Source organism: Megalops cyprinoides, chromosome 4 (genome assembly GCF_013368585.1).
Source record: "Megalops cyprinoides isolate fMegCyp1 chromosome 4, fMegCyp1.pri, whole genome shotgun sequence".
In the NCBI taxonomy this organism is placed as follows: Eukaryota; Metazoa; Chordata; class Actinopteri; order Elopiformes; family Megalopidae; genus Megalops; species Megalops cyprinoides.
In genome coordinates, this window is record NC_050586.1 from 23,525,144 (window position 1) to 23,543,345 (window position 18,202).

Sequence of the window (18,202 nt, forward strand, 5' to 3'; positions counted from 1 at the left end):
AACTAGCATATATGTACTGCAATATGTCTGTACTTCGATGATACTGAAATACTGTAGGCCTTACAATAGGTACAGATTACCTTTTTACCAAACGCACAATATTAAAGTTTTACTTTATTTAAACACTCTGTTCCAAGGCTCTGACATTTCCATGGATTTGTCTGTTAGCTGTGTTTGTGTTATTAAGGAGAGCCAGCTGAGAATAGTCCTTGTGCAAGGAAGAGGTGAAAAATATGGTTTTTGCTTGGGTGATCAGACCAAAATCCCTTAAACCAATCTGACTTGTTTTGCCTGCATCACATAATCTTGCATCTGGCTGAACACAAAGTCATTTAAAACTCTGTGGATTAATCGGTGGCTTGAAGTGCCTATGGCAAGAGCTCAAATACCACCCTGGAGCCAGAATTAAATAGCCATGTATTTTAGCCAACAGCCCTGGGAGACATTAACTACAAAAGGCTATGAGCAATTGCAATTGCAATTAAATAGTTTTTTTAAGTTGTTTTTTTACTCAGCTGTATAGGTTGATGTGTTAATATTGATAGCCCTTTTATATATATATATTCTTAACATAGAAAGATTTGGTCAATTTGATAGAGAAATCCAAGGTGAGTTTTAAGTCAACTAAATGGGTTTCTCTTTGGTGTTTGAATCAAAAAGCACAAAGCTGTAATTCAAAAATTTACTTCTAGGTCCAAGTCTTAGGGTGGGCAGTTGTACAGGGGTGTTTGAAAACCCTCTCTGGCCTCTTTAAGACATGCCAGCATCTGATATAAAACATAGAATCACATAACCAAAAAAAATTACAAGCAGTCGAGAAGTATGTGTTTGTGGTCAAACTGAATGGGGAGTGAAACTGACCGATACAGAAATGACACGAAGATTGTGGCACCCTTTCACAATCACAGCCTCTAGAAATGTATAAAAGTGGTTAGTTTTTGTCCCCCTCCATTAATTCGTTTTTTGTTTTGTCTATTCTCTTGGAACAAGGCTGAATCCCACAATGTCTTCATCTGTGTAAGCCCTGGCTTTCTGGCTATGTTTGAAGGTTTTGGTTATTTTTTACTTACAGTACCCTACACTCTTACCTTTCTAGGGTTGGTTTAGAAGGAAAACCCTAGCAGAACCAGTTTGATCTAGATTGAACCATGACCTGTGTAGACCTCAGCAAACCTTTCCAGATGGTGTTGGCTACATATTTTTCAAGGGTTGGGTGTTTTGTGACTTTAGTGAATGAAACCTGTTCACAGAGTATAAAGTCAACTTTTCACGGGTCTCCTTTAAGCACTTGCACTTTATGGGTGACCTGGGCTCAGTATACATATAAGTGCTTTGGATTATGAGTCTGCTTTTTAGTGGGCGCTGACTGGCTAGCACTACGCAGTTGAGCTAAGGCCTGAAATGGCCTGCATCACAGCTGTGCTGTTACAGTTCTGACAGTTCTCTCAGGTGGAGTGGCTGCTGAGGTTTGCAGTGGTTCACGTGGCACACAGCGTGGCTCCTGGCTGGCACTGGGTGTCTGGCTGGTGTGCTATGGTCCAATCAGAAGTACAGAGATGGGTCACTGATGAAGCCTGAGTGGGAGGAGCTGTCAGCTGGAGTAAGCTGGGAGAGAAGGAGTTAGAGTCAATCAATGAACATGATCACAAGGAGCCAGAACAGTACAACAGACTCCCTGGGTGCCTTCAAGAGAAAGCTGAAAACTCATCTCTTAAAGCTGTATCTCTAGTCTACCTTCCTCTATCTATCCTATCTATCCCTATTTTCTATTTTAAAAAAAACACTCCACTAGTTAAGCACTTAACTCAGTATCTTACTGACCTCTGTAATACTTCTCGATAACTACTCTTAGCTTAGTGATGCACTTATTTGGAAGTTGCTCTGAGTAAAAGCGTCTGCTAAATGATGTAATATACTGTACTCACAAATTCTAATGGAAGTTCCTGTTTATTAATAATACTTTGGCTTAACTGGCTGGAAATGATTTTCAGAGTCAAGTGTTATACTTCTGTAATGGTACAGAATAGTGGTATATGGAGCTCATATTTTTCGTTTCCCCTAAATCCATTCTATACAGTACAATCACAATTTACATTGACCAATCAATGAACATGATCACAAACTCAAAGCATTTAACAATCACTTGTTCCTTTGTCAAGCTCACATCTGTGACAAACTGCATTGCTTACACTTTCTTTTGGAGCTACTAAGTTAAATATGCTGGGAGTTTTCTGGAGTAGGTTGTACATGTTCTGACGCAAGGGAGAAAAGCAACAAAATACCAGGGGTTCATGAATGTTTCCTTCATCCAGTACACTTACATGAAATGGAAAAAAAAAACTAAAACCCTTGTAAGAGGGGCAACAGACCCAATCAGCTGCAATCCTATCTGGGTGAGAGTGAAAGTGCACGTGTATACAGAAAGATGGACTTGACTTGTAAATTTTGTAATATGTCCTGTTGTATAATTATATAATATTGTCTGATTTGATCATGGAGGTCAAGGATCCAGTGAAATTAAACTGAACCCTTTTTGATGAAAATACAGACTAAGGACATAAAATGTAATCAGAAAAAAAGAAATAGCTTATTCATGTAAGATGGGTCCCAAAAAATTTGAAAAAAAAATCTAACAGGGTTCTCTTGCTGAAAAGGGTGTTGCCCTGCCTGATTATCTGGTGCTTGACTGAAAGATTACTTGCAAAAGTCTATGACGGGGAGACAACCTAAAATTGAAACCGGATGCCATCCTAACTGAAATTGAAAGCTTTCTGGGTGTTTGATCATAACCATCTTGCCCCTGATCCACTAAACGTGTTTGAGTCTATTTCTGTTTGTAAAAAAAATCTGGCCATGATAAAACCGAGGAGTTAATCTTGCTGTGGAGAGTTTATTTTTATAAAGGCACAGATATGCACATGCACACACATCTCACCATTTCTTCCTGAAGGGACACCTCAGCACTTTCAGTATTGGAATCCACAGGAATCCCATGATTCTCATGCTTGTGTTCTTGCCAGGCACTGAAATCCACAGAGTGCTTGGGGGTGTAACTGGAGAGATCTGTCATCAAATAAAGTGGGAGAGAATGTGAACACACAGTAATGTCTGTGCTGGTAGCTGCAGTGCATTGACAAGCACATAGAAACAAATGTTTTGAATATGAATAAAAGATGTCTATCAAGAAGTCTCTCCCACATTCTGGGCTGTATTACCATTTGTGACCAACAGGTGTCTCTACTACACATATCACTTTGCCTGATTGCTTGCTGTTCTTCATCGTTTTTTCCCACCTCTTCTTACTGTTTGTTCTTGCCTATGCACTCCCAATGCTAATATTAGAGCCAACTGTGTTAAAAATCACCCACAGATTCACACAAAACCCCCTTGCAAATTTATACTGGGTGCACCTTTACACCCCCTTAACCTTGTGTTCTGGGCCGTTTCATACTATCCATTCTGACGCAAATTAATATCAGCCCGCTACATCTGAAATTCCACTATGTCAACATTTTTCAATATGCCATCCTCTCACTATTCTTCCCCCCCCAATCTCATCAACCCGCCCCCTCTCCTCTCACCGATGGTATTGGCTGTGAAAGTGGGGGAGGTGACATAGCTGGGACGGGGGATGAGGAATCTCTCAGTGACAGTGTCCCCCTTCTCCCCTTCCTCTTCTTCATTCTCACCCTCACCGCTGTCCCACAGGCTGCTCTCTGATGGGTACTCAAAGGTGCTGTGGAGACTTGACTCATTGAATGAAATCTTCAGCTGCAGGTCAGAAGGGAAAAGGAGTTAGCCAATGGTCTGCCTATTCCTCGTTGAACCAGCAGTTTGGTTTTACAGTCAGACGTCTCAAGAATTCAGCTTGAACTGCTGAAGGAATCATACAAGCAAACATTTTGGGCATAAGAAAAAGCACAGCAGTCTAAAGAGAAACACTAGATGTCAAAGTATAGAGGGGTGGGAACAAAGGCAGCAAAATGTACTCTGACCACTTAACATGAAGATATGAAAGAGAGTCATTGAGTCAGCAAGTCATACTCAGCAAAGGAATGAGACATTCAGACAGCAAAGCTGTCTGGCACTACTCAGAAAGTATTGGATGCATAGACTCGTTATTTCTGAGCCTTTTGGGTTTACATTCTGATATGCTTGCACATTTGGATTGGACAAATACAACCATCTGTGACAGACTGTGGATGCAGACACTACCTAATCCTCAAGGATAGAACAGAGCCAGGCTTTTAGCTGGGGTGATCCATACAATAAAATTAGTCAATTAAAATAAAATAAAAAGTGACAGACATTGAACACTAAACTTACAAAATGCCAGTACTGCATTGAAATTGTGTCAAAGCATGTCAAACATTCAAAGTATCACTGTTTCTCTCTTACTTTCATTAGCTCAGGTCCTGAGCCAATGACTCTTCAGGATCAGACCTTCAACTCCCCACATAATGCAAGCAAGATTTGTACGACTTTTTTTTTTTTTTTTTTTTACAACATTTAAAATTTTAAATCGACCAATTTAAATATCTACTGAAGTTATCCACTTAAAGTCCTTGAAAATAGAGATGTATTGCTGGAAGTGTGTTTGTACAAGTAAAAAGTAAAGCTGTCTCTATTGACTTGGCTAATAACCACTCTGCACAGTGGATCAGTCTCCTGCTCTGTGCCCTGTGCCCCCTGGGGGCCACTGTTAATCTGTGGTAATCTCCATCACAAGGTCCTAACCCCACACATTCCGGTTGGGTTCGTGTCAAAATGTGAGGGACAAGAGAGGTGCTGTGCCTCTATGAGAACATTACTCAGCTCTGAGAAACACAACATATATTGTGCTGCTGCTACCGTTCATCTGAAATGTGACTGCACGTAATCCGGCGCTTAATCTAAATGAATGCTTCACAGTAATGCCTGAACAACATTTCTGCAAAATTCTCAGATTTCAAAAATACAAATATATATTAATAACATATTATTTTATATTGATAACTTACCTATTTAATCACTTTCCTAATTAATATTCATATATTAATATTATTCATAAAAAAATAAAACCAAGAGGAACCAAACATTTAAAATTCAGCCTTGAAAGAGCTAAGGACTTAAATTTCTACGTCCAGCTATCCATGTTCTCTGGGATTAATTGTCATACAATTAATGACTCTTTTTGCAGATATTAAAAATGAATTTGGAGGTTGAATTTACACCTTCTCTGGAACCCAACCCCAAAGCACAAACCTTCACATGCAGAGGGCTGCTTACTTGAAGTTCATGGAATACACACACCAACTGTACATGTACACAGTTCTTTTCTGCGTCTCATCCTTGAAAATTAGAATGTTTCCAGTGGGTCCCTGTTTGGGAATGTCATATCACGGATCCTAAAAAACGCGAAGATTCCACTCCGAAATTTGAAAGCATGTCTTTGTGTCTGGGTGTGGGTGGGTGTCCGCCTTGTCCTTTTCCAGGAATTCTAATGACAAGACAGAATTGCAATCTGGTTGCGTTGCCCAGCGACTGGCACCATGGATATAGCGGAGACAAGAGCAGGAAATGTGGGGGGTGGGGGGCAGAGAAGGGCAGGCGGCTGCCTGGAAGTCGAAGTGGACGGACAGAAGAGGCAGCATTCAAAATGAAAGAGAAAGATTATGAAAGAAAGAGGAACTTATGGCAATTGTGACAAAGATAACTGGCCAGCCCCACCATCTCCTTCTGCAAGTTGCAAAAGTCACAATGAAACCAAAAACATACCCACACAAACACAGCAAGTAATATTATGGCCTTTTTAAGAAAGTCTCTCACAAACATGCCAGTTAAATATGGATAAACAAATGCATGGTTTTGTTCTGAAGAGGAGGTTAGCACCAATTCGTCTTCTATTATTGTGTGGACGTTGTGACACTGTAAAACATACTTTCTAATTCATGCTAGCCTGAAGGTTTTCAATAAAAGCCTGTCTGAGCAAAATTTGAATATTACTGACATACACTGTCAGCTGTGTTCATACACAGTAGGCTCTACTGCTTCAAGCAGAGAAGTTGAAACTTGACACTGTGCCAGTTTACTGGAAAAATTCAGGCATTTCAGTCTCATTCATGACAGACATGTTATATCTACCTGCACAGATATTTTCACAAAACAGAAAAAAAGAACAGTCTAAGGGCTTGGTGAAGCAAAGTCTTCACTCCAGCATGACTGTGTGTTGTGCTTCTATTTAATTTCACATTGGGAAGTTCAAACAGTCCTCAGGTGCAGTTTGCAAACAACTTCATGGACTTACTGTCAACACACCATTGATTGAACGGTGATATGATTCATGATGAGATGTCAGCACTCACTCTCTTGAACGTATTAATGTCCTCACACAGGCACACATATGTACACATCCACACACACCTTTCTTTCTTTTACATGTACATTCACACACAAACACAGCCCAGACTCAGGAGTGGACCTGACTTAAACATGCCTGTACCACTCTGACACTGATTTAGAATTACAGAAACACTTCAACTATTTTTACAGAGACTGTATTTAAAGGGTAGTTAAACAGAATGTAGTTAAATGTCAAATGTGACATATAGGCACAGACTGATTGGGGTTAAGCTGAGTCAATGGCAAAATACAGGATTCGATTTGCCCAAAGACCACAGCATCCTACCTGTTAACCACAATCATACACATGCACACTATCACATGTAGATTCAAACTCTGGTTTCTGCAGTTTTTCCCTTTGACACTCGACCTTTTATGAGCTGGACACTATTATGCAATTATTATATTACCTCCTAGATGTTTGAGTGCTGGTGACAAGCTTACTGAGGTATTTATACTGATGGAGATAAGGCCTCGCTTGCAAAAGAGATCTTACATTTCAAATTTCACATCCACAGTCCCTCAGTGAGAGGTAAAAGTAAATGGAAACATGAAGCTTTGAAATGCAGCTGTCTGCTGTGTGATGGCAGTATCGCTTTACAAGCTCACAAGAAAACAACAGGCCACAAGCTTTGCTGAGCCTTAAGACCAGCACAGTTCCTGTGGAACCAGCTACAATGTTTGGAGAGTGTGACAGTGGTGGTTCATATGATCATGTGTCAATGAGGTAGCAGAAGATGGCCTAACCGACTGGAACCTCTGCGATGTTCAAATCAAGTTCTTCTGTGTCAGGAAGTGTAGTCATATGTAAGAAGGGAAAAAAGGAAGGGGGAAGGGGAGGAATTCACCAGTTTCTATCCAAAGCAAAATGATTAATGACCTTTGCATATCACGGTACTCAATAAAGTCTTATAGCTCCAGTAAAGGTAAATTTGTTTTTTTTTTTAATTTGGTTTTTCCTTCCTCATTTTGTTTTCTTGTCCATCTGTTAAGTCTAATTAATAGATTTAATATATTTAAACTCCTTCCTGTTCTTCTCGATTATGTTTGACTGCAGTTATGCTAACCAAAATGAAGTAAAGAAAATTAAGAAATATGAAGAGCAATAAAAAGAAAGGAGAAAGAAGGAGAAGAAAAGCACAGAGCAGGAGTAAAGAATGGAACACGGAGGAAGTGAATTATTAAAAGAAATGTACTTTCAGGAGTCAAGGTCCACTCTCAGGAATTCAAATGTGTGCCTTGTCTTCTGCGTTCCTTCCTGAAGCAGAAAACTGGGCTCTGCATGAACTGCTAGCAGGTGATTTTGAGGCACTTTACAAAGTAACATTTGATAAAAGAACCCAGAATAAGTATCTTTAATGTGAATAATGAGATGCAGGACCGCTCCGTGTTCTAAAAAAAAGCTTAGCACAAAACTGTACTGCTTATTTGCATTGGATAACCTACCTGCAGTGACCGACAAATAATGTGGTATTACCTAAAATGTATATTATCTATTCGTAAAGACTTCATAAAGTTTTTTTCTTCTATTATAATTAGAGGTAATAATAAAGTAATAAAGTAAGAAAAGGCCCGGGTCTACCATTGCAGCTGCTTGCCTGAGATTAAGACCAACAATCCTTAACAGACAGGTCATGTGTCCATGGCCCATACCATAAAAGCATTTGCCCAGCTCCTGCAAAGTGTGCAAACAGCCACATTATCAAGATGTGGGTGGGAGGGGTCAAGCAGAGAAAAAGTGCTGAGAAGGAGAGAGACTGAAGCGCAGCCAATGAAGCTGACGTCACACCCAAAAGCGAAATGCTTCGGCTTCCTTATGGCACATGGCAAGTGCCATCCAGTGAGAGGTGACATGGTGAAGCAGTCGGAGCCACAGGCATAGTTACAGGTTTCCTGTGACACAGAAGCCATGAAACCTTGAGGGGGGGGGGACTGGGGGTGGGGCTGAGGGAGGAAATTTCAGGCTTACCATCTGCTTTTCAGTAACGTAGGAGGGGTAACTTCTTACAGGTAGCTCTTCTTACAGGCTATCATGACAAATGCATCACTTTCATTGATTTCATTGGTACTTACAAAATTACACCAAATGGCTCAATACAAACAAAGCAAAGGCTCCCTACTGATTTGGAAACCAAGTGTAATATTGAATAAATGGATTAGGATCTACAGCTGCTGAAGTATTAATCTCTTTTATTTAGAATACATGATAAATGTGAAGCCCAATAATTTAAACAAACCTTTTTGAACTCCAGTTGATACCAACTCAAGACAACAGCCAAGGATAGTGTGATAAGTTCAATCACATACACCTTTGGTATTTGTGATGTAACCTAATGCTTCTGGTCAAAAGATTGATGGTTACACTTGTGGCTATTAAGGTTTGTTCAAATTAATTTCTTGCTGTAATGGACTGATGTCTGTCACGAAGCAGCATGTGTGTGCATATCATGTATCCACAACTACACTGAATAACAGATTAAACATAGTTAAAAGCAGCTACAACAGTTGTGCTCATAAATTATCACATGTTCTAGGTGTTTTCACTTTTCTGCAGGACAGTTACACCACACTGTTTGCAGTGTTTAATATTAGTTAAAGTTAAATTTGTCTTGCTTCCAACTGAGTGGCAAGGTGATTGGCAGCCAAATAGCAAGACAAAACTGGCAGAATAAATTGCAAATTTCACTTATCCCATTGAGAGTGAAAAATAGACTTTTGACTCACTTGCTCAAAATGAGCGTACACACACACTCACACACATACAATCACAGCTCAGGGAACGTACCAATCTCCAACACAAACACCTACTCCCTTGATCCATTTCTCTCTCTCGCTCTCTCTCGTAATTGCAGCTGTAGTTATTTATGGAAGTCAGGTGAGCAAATTCTAAGCCTCTTACAAAGAAAGGCATCTGCATAAGCACAGGCAAATATAAATGCATGCCAACACAAATCAAATCAGAAAAAATGTCTGACAGTTACACCAAGAATGACTGTGGTGACAAGGGGTGGTGGGGAGCTAGGAGAGTGTTCTATACCAAATATGCACCAATGGATCACTGTTACTTTTTAAAATGTATAACTTCTGCACATGGTATCTTCCAAAGTATGCTTACATGTGCTAATGTGCAAGTACACATCCAAACACATACTATATGGAACAGCATTGTCAGTGGTTCAAAAGCAAAAAACATGGATTTTCCATTACTTTCTAGATTAGCTAGTAAGAATCTTAATCAGAAACAATCTCTTTGAGTCAGTCATGATTTAAGACAGATTTAAGTGAGCCAGGTTTTAGTTAAAATGCCTTGGATTGATATAAAAGTGTTTCAAACCAAATCCCAGTGATCTCATAACACCTTTATGAGATTCTGTAGATTTATTGTGGGGTAGGATATGACAAGCATGTTACTTTGTTCCTCAAAACAGCGTAAAGGCATTGCAGCACTGCAATACAAAGTGGAATGCACCTTCTGGCAAAACCTGGTACATCACCACCGCGTAGATATCTAATATGGTTAAAGCACTTAAATGTTTTTTCAGCCAATTTGCCAAACAATTATTTACTAAAATATGATGTGGAATGATAACTAAAATCACAGTGACAAGCAATTGAGACATTCCTATTAATCTGAACATCATTACCCAAACTCCAATGAAATTTACAGCATATACCCCAGATAAAACCAGGCTGTAATCCAGCAATCTTCTCAATTACCACTGAAAATCTTAATTGATCCCCTGTGTGCTTAGCACTATGCATTTGCATCAGTGTATCACTTCAGTGTGCAAAAGCAGGGCAATGGCTTACCTTCTTGCGAGTGGAGCCACTTTTGGAAAGGCAAGAGCGGCTAAGGGAAAGGTATCCACCTATCACCTCGATCTCTTCCACTCTGGGGTAGCGCTTCTTCAGTAGAGATCCCAGGTGAGCGTAGGGGGCAGGCTTGGGGGGCTGAATGACATTCTCCTGGTCATCAGCGGGATCTGGGGGCTCTGGAGAACCTGGGTGGGGGCCGGGCCTACGCTTAGGCACCACTTTGAACGTGTTCCCCTTGCGGGTGAGCAGCACAGCATTTGCGGCAGCGTGGGGGTGCTCCACAACCACATCGTCAATGTTAGTGACTGGCAGGCGATCTGCCGGTGGGGCCTCTGGCACCTGCACAGGAAGGTTAGGTATAGGCTCTACAGACGCAGACAGGGAGGCTTCAGGAGCTGCTGGGGGATCTGGCTTAGGGCATGTTACTTCTATAGCTTGCCTGACGACCACCCCCCCCGCTTGTGTTTTTGGGGAGCTCGGATTGAGCAGAGGCGTGGCAGGAGCCGTGGATGTTGGCACTGTTGCGGCCTGGGTCTCCGGCTGGAGGGGCAGGCAGGAAGAGGGAGGAGCTCGAGCAGGGCTAACGGGCATGGTGCAGTTTGAAGAGGGCATCCGGCTCTTTGGGATAACGGTGAAGGAGTTGCGGGACTGCAGGCGCAGGTTGGCGAGTGCTCGTGCCTGGATGTCATCTGCCGGCAGCGCGGACAGGTCCGGGAGAGGAGCGGGGCGAATCTCAAAGTTTTTGGATGTCGATGACGGGCGGAGGGAGGGAACATTGGTGGGGAACTCGGCACAAACACGGGCTCTTTCCGGAGAGCTTGGCACTTTGAGTTTGAGGGAGGCGTCCAAAACGTCCTGGTCCCTCTTTCTCTGTGGGATGGCCTGAGACCTCTCTGGCCCTTTGTGGGAGGCTGCTGGAACAGTACATTCCCCTTCCACCTTGTACAACTGGGAGGAAGAAGGGACAGACCTAGTGGGTATGGTACAAGGTGTGCTACTCTGCTGCTCCCCATTAGAAGGCAGAGTCTGGGACTTGGACTGGGAAATCTGTGGAGGAGTCTGCTGAAATTCTGGACTGACAGCTGTGAAGTTGGATTTAGGGAGCGTCACAAACTTTGGCACTGGGTCTGGCTGTACTTTAGGTTGAGCTCTCTGCCCGACAGGGCTGGCATCTAGGTCCAGCAGGTTTTCGTTGCTGCGGGACTTGGGCTGGAGCTTGTCATAATTGCAGTCAAACTTCTGCAGCATACGACTGACCCTGCCACGACCCTCCAGCATCTCCAGTTCCCCGTCAGAGCCACGACGGCCCAATGTCCTCAAACGCTCCTTGGTTTTTTTCATTGGAGAATCGTAAATTACCACCTCCTTTGCGTGTATCTCAGTCACTGCAGTGCCTTTCAGATCCAACAGGTCGTTAGGGGAGCTGTAGCTCCCGTTCTGATACAGCTTGGACCCAGTTTTAATGTCTTGAGGCTCCGGGAAGTAATCCGGGTCGGATTCGATTATTATAATATTCTCGGCGCGTATAGTCCGAACGCCAGGTACATTACTATACAACTCCAATATGTGTTGAACGGACCGTGAGGCATTCTCTTGTTCCTGACGCTTTTTACGCTCCTTTTCCATTTTAATGAAGAGATTCTCCTGTAAAGGACCCAGACTGTCCCGCAACACCGAACTTTCTTTCCCTGTGCCGGTACATACATCCTTCTCCAATGCGGTTAAGTCACAGCGGTAGCTGGTAGCACAGGTATCTTTCTCTGTTTCAAACGGCGATAGCTGCGGGGAGGCTGGTGTGAAAATACGATTGCCTGAAAAGTACCGGCTAGCCGAAGTGACACTGTAGTTTCTGTTAGGCATCGGACTGGAGACAATGTCTCCGTTTAGCTCACCGTTAAACCGGGTCATGACAGCGCTGGAGTAAGACTCAGCTACACCTCCGCTTCTTGCTTTTCTCCGTTCCAGAATCTCTCTCTTCCATGCTGGCATCGAGCTGTCTTGTCCTGCCTCGCAACGGAACACACTTATTTCACCGCCAGACATTGTGGGGAGAAGACGGTACCTCCGAAACTTGTGGAGGGGTTGCTTTAGAAGAACTCGACACTCAATTCACAGTCCGTCGCTGTACGCACACACGCATCCTTCCACCGTCTACCTCTTTCTTGCTCGGGGCGCTTTCTCTAACTCCGCCTTCTGCACCTGTCACCCTTAGACGTCACTCTCAGACGGAAAACCTTCGCTCTCCCTGGGCGTTGTTTTAAAGTTCTGCCCACAACATCCATGTGCCGATGAAATCCCATCAGTGGTGAAAAAGCAGACCCTATGTTCACACAGTCACGTTAAATTCTCTTGATTTTAAGCACACCCCTCTGTAATATTTACGACCAGGAACAAGAACCCATTTTTGCAATTCAGTAAGCGAAGATAAGATAGAGATATTCCCGACTCAGGTCAAAAACTTATCAAGTAAAGAACATCGATAGAGTATATGGTTTCAGATGATGTAAAATTCATCTAGTTAGACGGACAGTATTTTTGTAATTATGGAGAGGAACTTTTTCCAAGGTGCTTTAAGTCAGAATCATTTTGGTGTACTTACAGAGAAGCATATTTGATTACATGACATTGTCAGTGAGACAATAACACACATGGAAAAAGGGAAAGGTTTCGCGAGAATATCATCACTCCGCACTACCGGTGTAAACAGCGACACGAGCTTGCTAAGATAAACCTGGATCGAAAGTACATGCCATAAATAGCATGCCATCACGTGTACAATATTAATACTAATACCAGTACGACTGCAGTTACTAATAATAATCATATTGAATGACGTCCCACGTAAAGCAGATTTATCTTATCGTGGAATTAGTGGCATACCGCGCACTGGCCGCACACACAGGTCAGGTAATGCGCAGGTAACAGCGATGTCCGTCAGACAAATTAACATAAGCACATTCGTATGTGTGAAGGTGTATGTAGACATCACAAATAAACTTTTCATTACTTTCGCTTTGCCTATAGCTGAATTCAAATGACCGAATGCCAGTGACAGAAGGCAAAGTTGCTGTTCCTTCATGTATCAGAGGTCTGGCGGTTTGGTTTCGATGAGAGTTCGATGAAAGTTCAAAGGCAATAAAACGGGGTAAACTGAACCTTCTCCTTCCAGATAATTAGTGAAGCCGCTTCGTTTTGTTTCCATCCGTATCAAAATGACCCGAAATGTTTACGAGCAATCTCAGCGATAGCCTTATGATCATGTGATCAGCAGAGTTCAAAGTAGATTTAAATACTGACCCCTACAGTAGGCCTATAGCGCTCAAGCTCCATTAGCCTACCATAAACACTAGCCTGCTCCATCACTTCAACAGCCACTAGTAGCAGGCTACCAGAAAAATAAGCAATGAAACATTTGCTGATCCAATTTAACTTACTCAAAACTTTTTCAACAAGATATTATTTAGAACCAAATGGGACAAACCCATTAAGATCTCCTAAAAAAAAGTGCTCCATTCCCACTGTTCCGGCATGATTCCGTCCGGGCATTGAAGAAGCGCGTTTGCGTTACCATGACAATTGCAAATCGAGTGTACGTCCAAGCTCCCAGAATCCTGCAAGCGCAAATGACCGTGTAAAATTGTTACTGTTGCTCTTTAGTCTTATCGGCAATAATAGACGTACGCGATAAAGTGCAATTCGGAAAGTAAATTTCCCTTACTTGTTGCTTTTTTCAATTAAATCACAACCCATATCTTATTTAGTAAAACAAGTTATTTTCCATAACATCAAATGTTTTTTTCCCTGTGGACGTCCGGAGCAGGCAAACAATATTCCAAATAACGGTTGCTACATGACAATACTGAGTTATCTGGCAGTGAACTCGACTGTGACGGAATTCGTTCGACTAATGTCAATAACATATCTTTAAATGAGGGACGTCTGTTTCATGTGTCGGTGGGTAGTGTGTACTCTGGATTTTGTTCCAAACGCTCCCCTTAGCCTACTTCGTAAGACCATAGCTCGATTCATTTACATTTATTCTTGTAACGGATCACATTTTAAGGTTATTCATGTCTCCGCTGAAGTGACATGTACTGTAGTATATTCTGAGTAACGCACACGTAGCCAATTTATTTATAGGCCGGCATCCGAGCAACTTTGATTAAGTCAGGAGAATTTGTAGAAGAAAGACGACATGCAAGCGACCTTCTGTACACGGAGTCCTTTGGCCTATATTCAGACTGAAATTACAGATTTGGTATTATATTTTAAATCCTGGATTAAAGTTTTACCAGAAAATTGCTTCTAATTGATTAAATCTGGATTGCAGTAATGGTACCAAGAGTAAATATTCATAACAAATATCATATCTGGTTTTATAAATATGTTTAACAGAATTTACGTGCAAATCATATCCTAAATATTGAATTCAAAATAAATATTTAACCTGGGTGTCTAAAATAAATATTTCATTTAATAATATTTAAATGAAATCCTACGTCTGGTTTTCACAAGCAAAGATTTAGGTTTTAATGAATACATTTAATTTTTCTAAACTGGGAATTATAAAAAAAAATAAATATTTAGCAGAAAATAAGAATTATATTTTAAATATTGTGATCCAAAATAAATATGTATTTATATTGTGAATCATGTTTTCAACATTAATATATAAATTGAAATCTTTGGGTTTAATCTTTTGAAAAATACCCTAATAGAACCTACCCACTCACAATGGACAGTGAAGCAAAGTTACACATCGTTTGTGTTTGTATTTCTGGCCCTCTAACAGAATTAGACATTTCATCTGATTTACCCCAACATTTTCTTCACTTGGGCTATGAATGTTTGATGTCCCAACTTAACCTCACAGAATAAACACAGAGAGATCTCAGTGGTATAATGCAATTAAGTAATGTTGCTGATACCTTCATACAGAGAGATTAAAAAGGATTTAAGATGCTGTTGACTTATCCTCATTAATCAGATGGCACATGAGAACAGTAAAAGAGGAAAAGGATTTTGAGCCAAACTACAATGCTAAATTCTGCTGAAGCCCTCAGACTGGTGCCACAAAAATGCATCCAATAAACAAAATAGTGCTCCCCTGCAATGCAGAGATTGCACATTTTTGTCACACACTGAATAAGTTGTACAATTCCCATTGTGCATATATCCCATTGAATGCACAAGTTGTGACATTATGCATTCAATGGGATACTGTATATCTGACATATGTGATGGCAAGTCAGCATGGGATTTGGAAATGTCATTGCTGGCAGTGATTTTAAGATATTTGTATCTCTTGTGATATTACAAATTAACCCCCAATAACTGTGCATGAACCCATAATCCATAGAATTCCATTCAACACAATAAGATAATTTTGTAAAGCCAGGTTTTATACAAAGGTGCTGATTCTTATATATACCTGTAACAGAGCTGGTCAATGCTCTGCACATAAATTAGCAGAAGTAGTAAAACTTCACAAAAAAACACAATAATTTATTAATAAAAAAAAAAACCCCACTCACAAACACAGGAGAACCAGTCTAAAACCTCCAGCACAGCAAAATGGCTTGCAGGAATGTATTTAATCAGTCTAAGCAGGTGTGACCAATTATCTGGGTCTCAAAGACATAGCAATTAACAAAACAATTAAACAATCATTAAAGACAAACATGTAACCTGTTTCAGTTGTAGCTGATTGATTTGAAGCACTTATTTTACAAGATGGAAAGTAGACAATGAGGATCCTCAATTTAACCAATTAAACAATTAACATTGAACATTTAACCTGTTGGGGGTGAGGTGAAGGGCTACTCCTTCACAATACCACTCTCATTTCAAAGGTATGATGTTTGAGTCAAAATTAGTCAAATTCTATTATATATGAGAATTTATATATCTAATATCCCAGAAAATTTATATTGATATCAAATTGGACATATTATGTATCACAAGCTAGAAAATACATAAATATCAAAATGGGTGTATCATACAAATGTAGGAAAATCTGAAGATTCACACTATTCATTTCACAACAGATAAAAGGCTTAAATGTCAAACTGGATATGCCACAAAAGACATCATAAAGTCAAATGTTAAAATTCAAGACCTGTTCACAGTTGCAGTGTATTTTTCCAGCACACAAACTGTGAGGATATAGACTGCAGCATTGTATGGGAAGGTTTTGTTTTCAGTTACCCTTTATGGCTTCAACACAAAGAAGTAGAAAATCTAAAGACTGGATATGTTGCCATTGCAACACCTTTGCATGAAGGCACTCAATGCACATGCCATAAGCATGTTGCCACTATAATTTCTTTTGGCTGGTGGAATTTGGGATGGCAAAATTTTCAATTATATGTAAACAGCCTGGGTGAGAGTGAAATGGGTAACCCTCTAAATGCATTTGGAGACCATGGCCTTTCGTCAATGTCGTTGACACTCACAGATCTGAACATATTCTCACTTCAACCCAAACTGTTCACTCTAGGAGCCAGCTACAGTGTCCATTTCAGGACAAATTTAGTCTTGTCCTTCTGCCTTGGTCCTAAAAGTCAGTCTTCCTCTCCCCTCTCTCTTCTATTACAGCATTGCTGCTTATCTTTTGTTCCACAGGATTATATATTTCTGTGTTATGACATACACCCCATGTTGTCTCTGCAGGGGGGAGTTTAAACTTTCACAGCATGGGAAATGGCTGCTCAATGGAATGTCCACTGTTACAGAACTTCCAGTGTTACTTGATATATGTTATGTTTCCACTCCCCATGACAGTAGGGCCTGTAGCATTGTGTGAAGGGATTTTTTTTTTTTTTTTTTTTTTTTTTGTACATCACCTCACATTCAGCTAGTCCTGGCATATGTAACTTCATGAATCAGGGATAAATAAATGCCATGCATATGTATGTTATAGTTTTACCAACAAAACAGTAGTAATATGTATTAAATTCCTCCAAGACTAACTGCAACAGGTATGCATGGAGCAAACAATGATTATGGCAAGATTTGTGATGTATGGACTGTGACAACAGCAGCTGACTTTAATTTCTTGAACATTTATAACTATATTGGAGTTTATGGGTGTTTTAATGATTATGGGAGGGATGTGTGGCATCTTTTCCTGTGCAGTATTGTATATGATATATAAACATTTACAGTATACAAATATTTTATCTCACAACATAACATATTACATCTTTATTACTACAGCAGTTAAAAAACAGTAATAAAAAAAAAATCCATATTAGTGCTTCATTTCATGGTGATTTGTCGTTTATGGTTCCTTAATGTCTCCTTTTTTAAGCTTTTTTTTAAGTAGAGTATCTATTGTGTTAAACTGTCCACTAGGATAAATTTCAGTGTGTCTAGGATGTCCAAGAATTTCATTGAATAACGTAGGATGGAAAGTATTTAGAGAAAATGTTTCACTGCAACAAGAAACGTTAACACTATTTAAATGTCAGTGGAAATTGGTGTTGTAATGCAAGTTACCACAGGGGGGAAGACTTTCCCTATACTTACGTACTTCCTCAGGGCGAAAAATTCTTCTGCTGATGATGCAGGCCTGGGTGTTTATGCTTCCATGAAAACAAGTTACAGAATATACCTAAAACTTGCAATAATATCGCAATGGTTAACACCTCCTCATTATCTTATATTAACATACAATCAGCAGCACTAAAATATTGATCATTGAATTCATTGAAATAATTTCTGATGGATACAATTTTCAACTATTCATGTCAGCAAATATTGAACAGTACTTAATAACTTATATACTTATGCACCTCTCCAAAATGGTATGGTATAAAGCAGGTATACGTTACCCAACACCATCCCACCTTGATTTGAAATGCTTTTTCTTGTTTATTATCTAATTATCTTGTGAACAGCAGCAACATTTGGTACCTATAACTTCCGCATATGTTTGGAAAGTTACAGGATACTACAGTTTTCAATGTTGATCTAAATACATTTTAAGTAGAAGCATAGCTCT

At 40.3% G+C, this 18,202-nt stretch overlaps 1 protein-coding gene across 1 annotated transcript; it reads right to left on the bottom strand.

Moving 5' to 3' along the window:
- Window positions 1-764: 764 nt before the first annotated feature.
- Window positions 765-12,240, bottom strand: LOC118776169 (taperin-like). The gene is made up of 4 exons (XM_036526278.1): window positions 10,192-12,240; window positions 3,582-3,771; window positions 2,936-3,063; window positions 765-1,605 (listed from the first exon to the last, which is right to left on the bottom strand). Exons 1-4 carry the CDS (start codon window positions 12,238-12,240, stop codon window positions 1,543-1,545), a joined length of 2,430 nt encoding a protein of 809 aa, XP_036382171.1. The 3' UTR covers window positions 765-1,542.
- Between the last annotated feature and the right edge of the window lie 5,962 nt (window positions 12,241-18,202).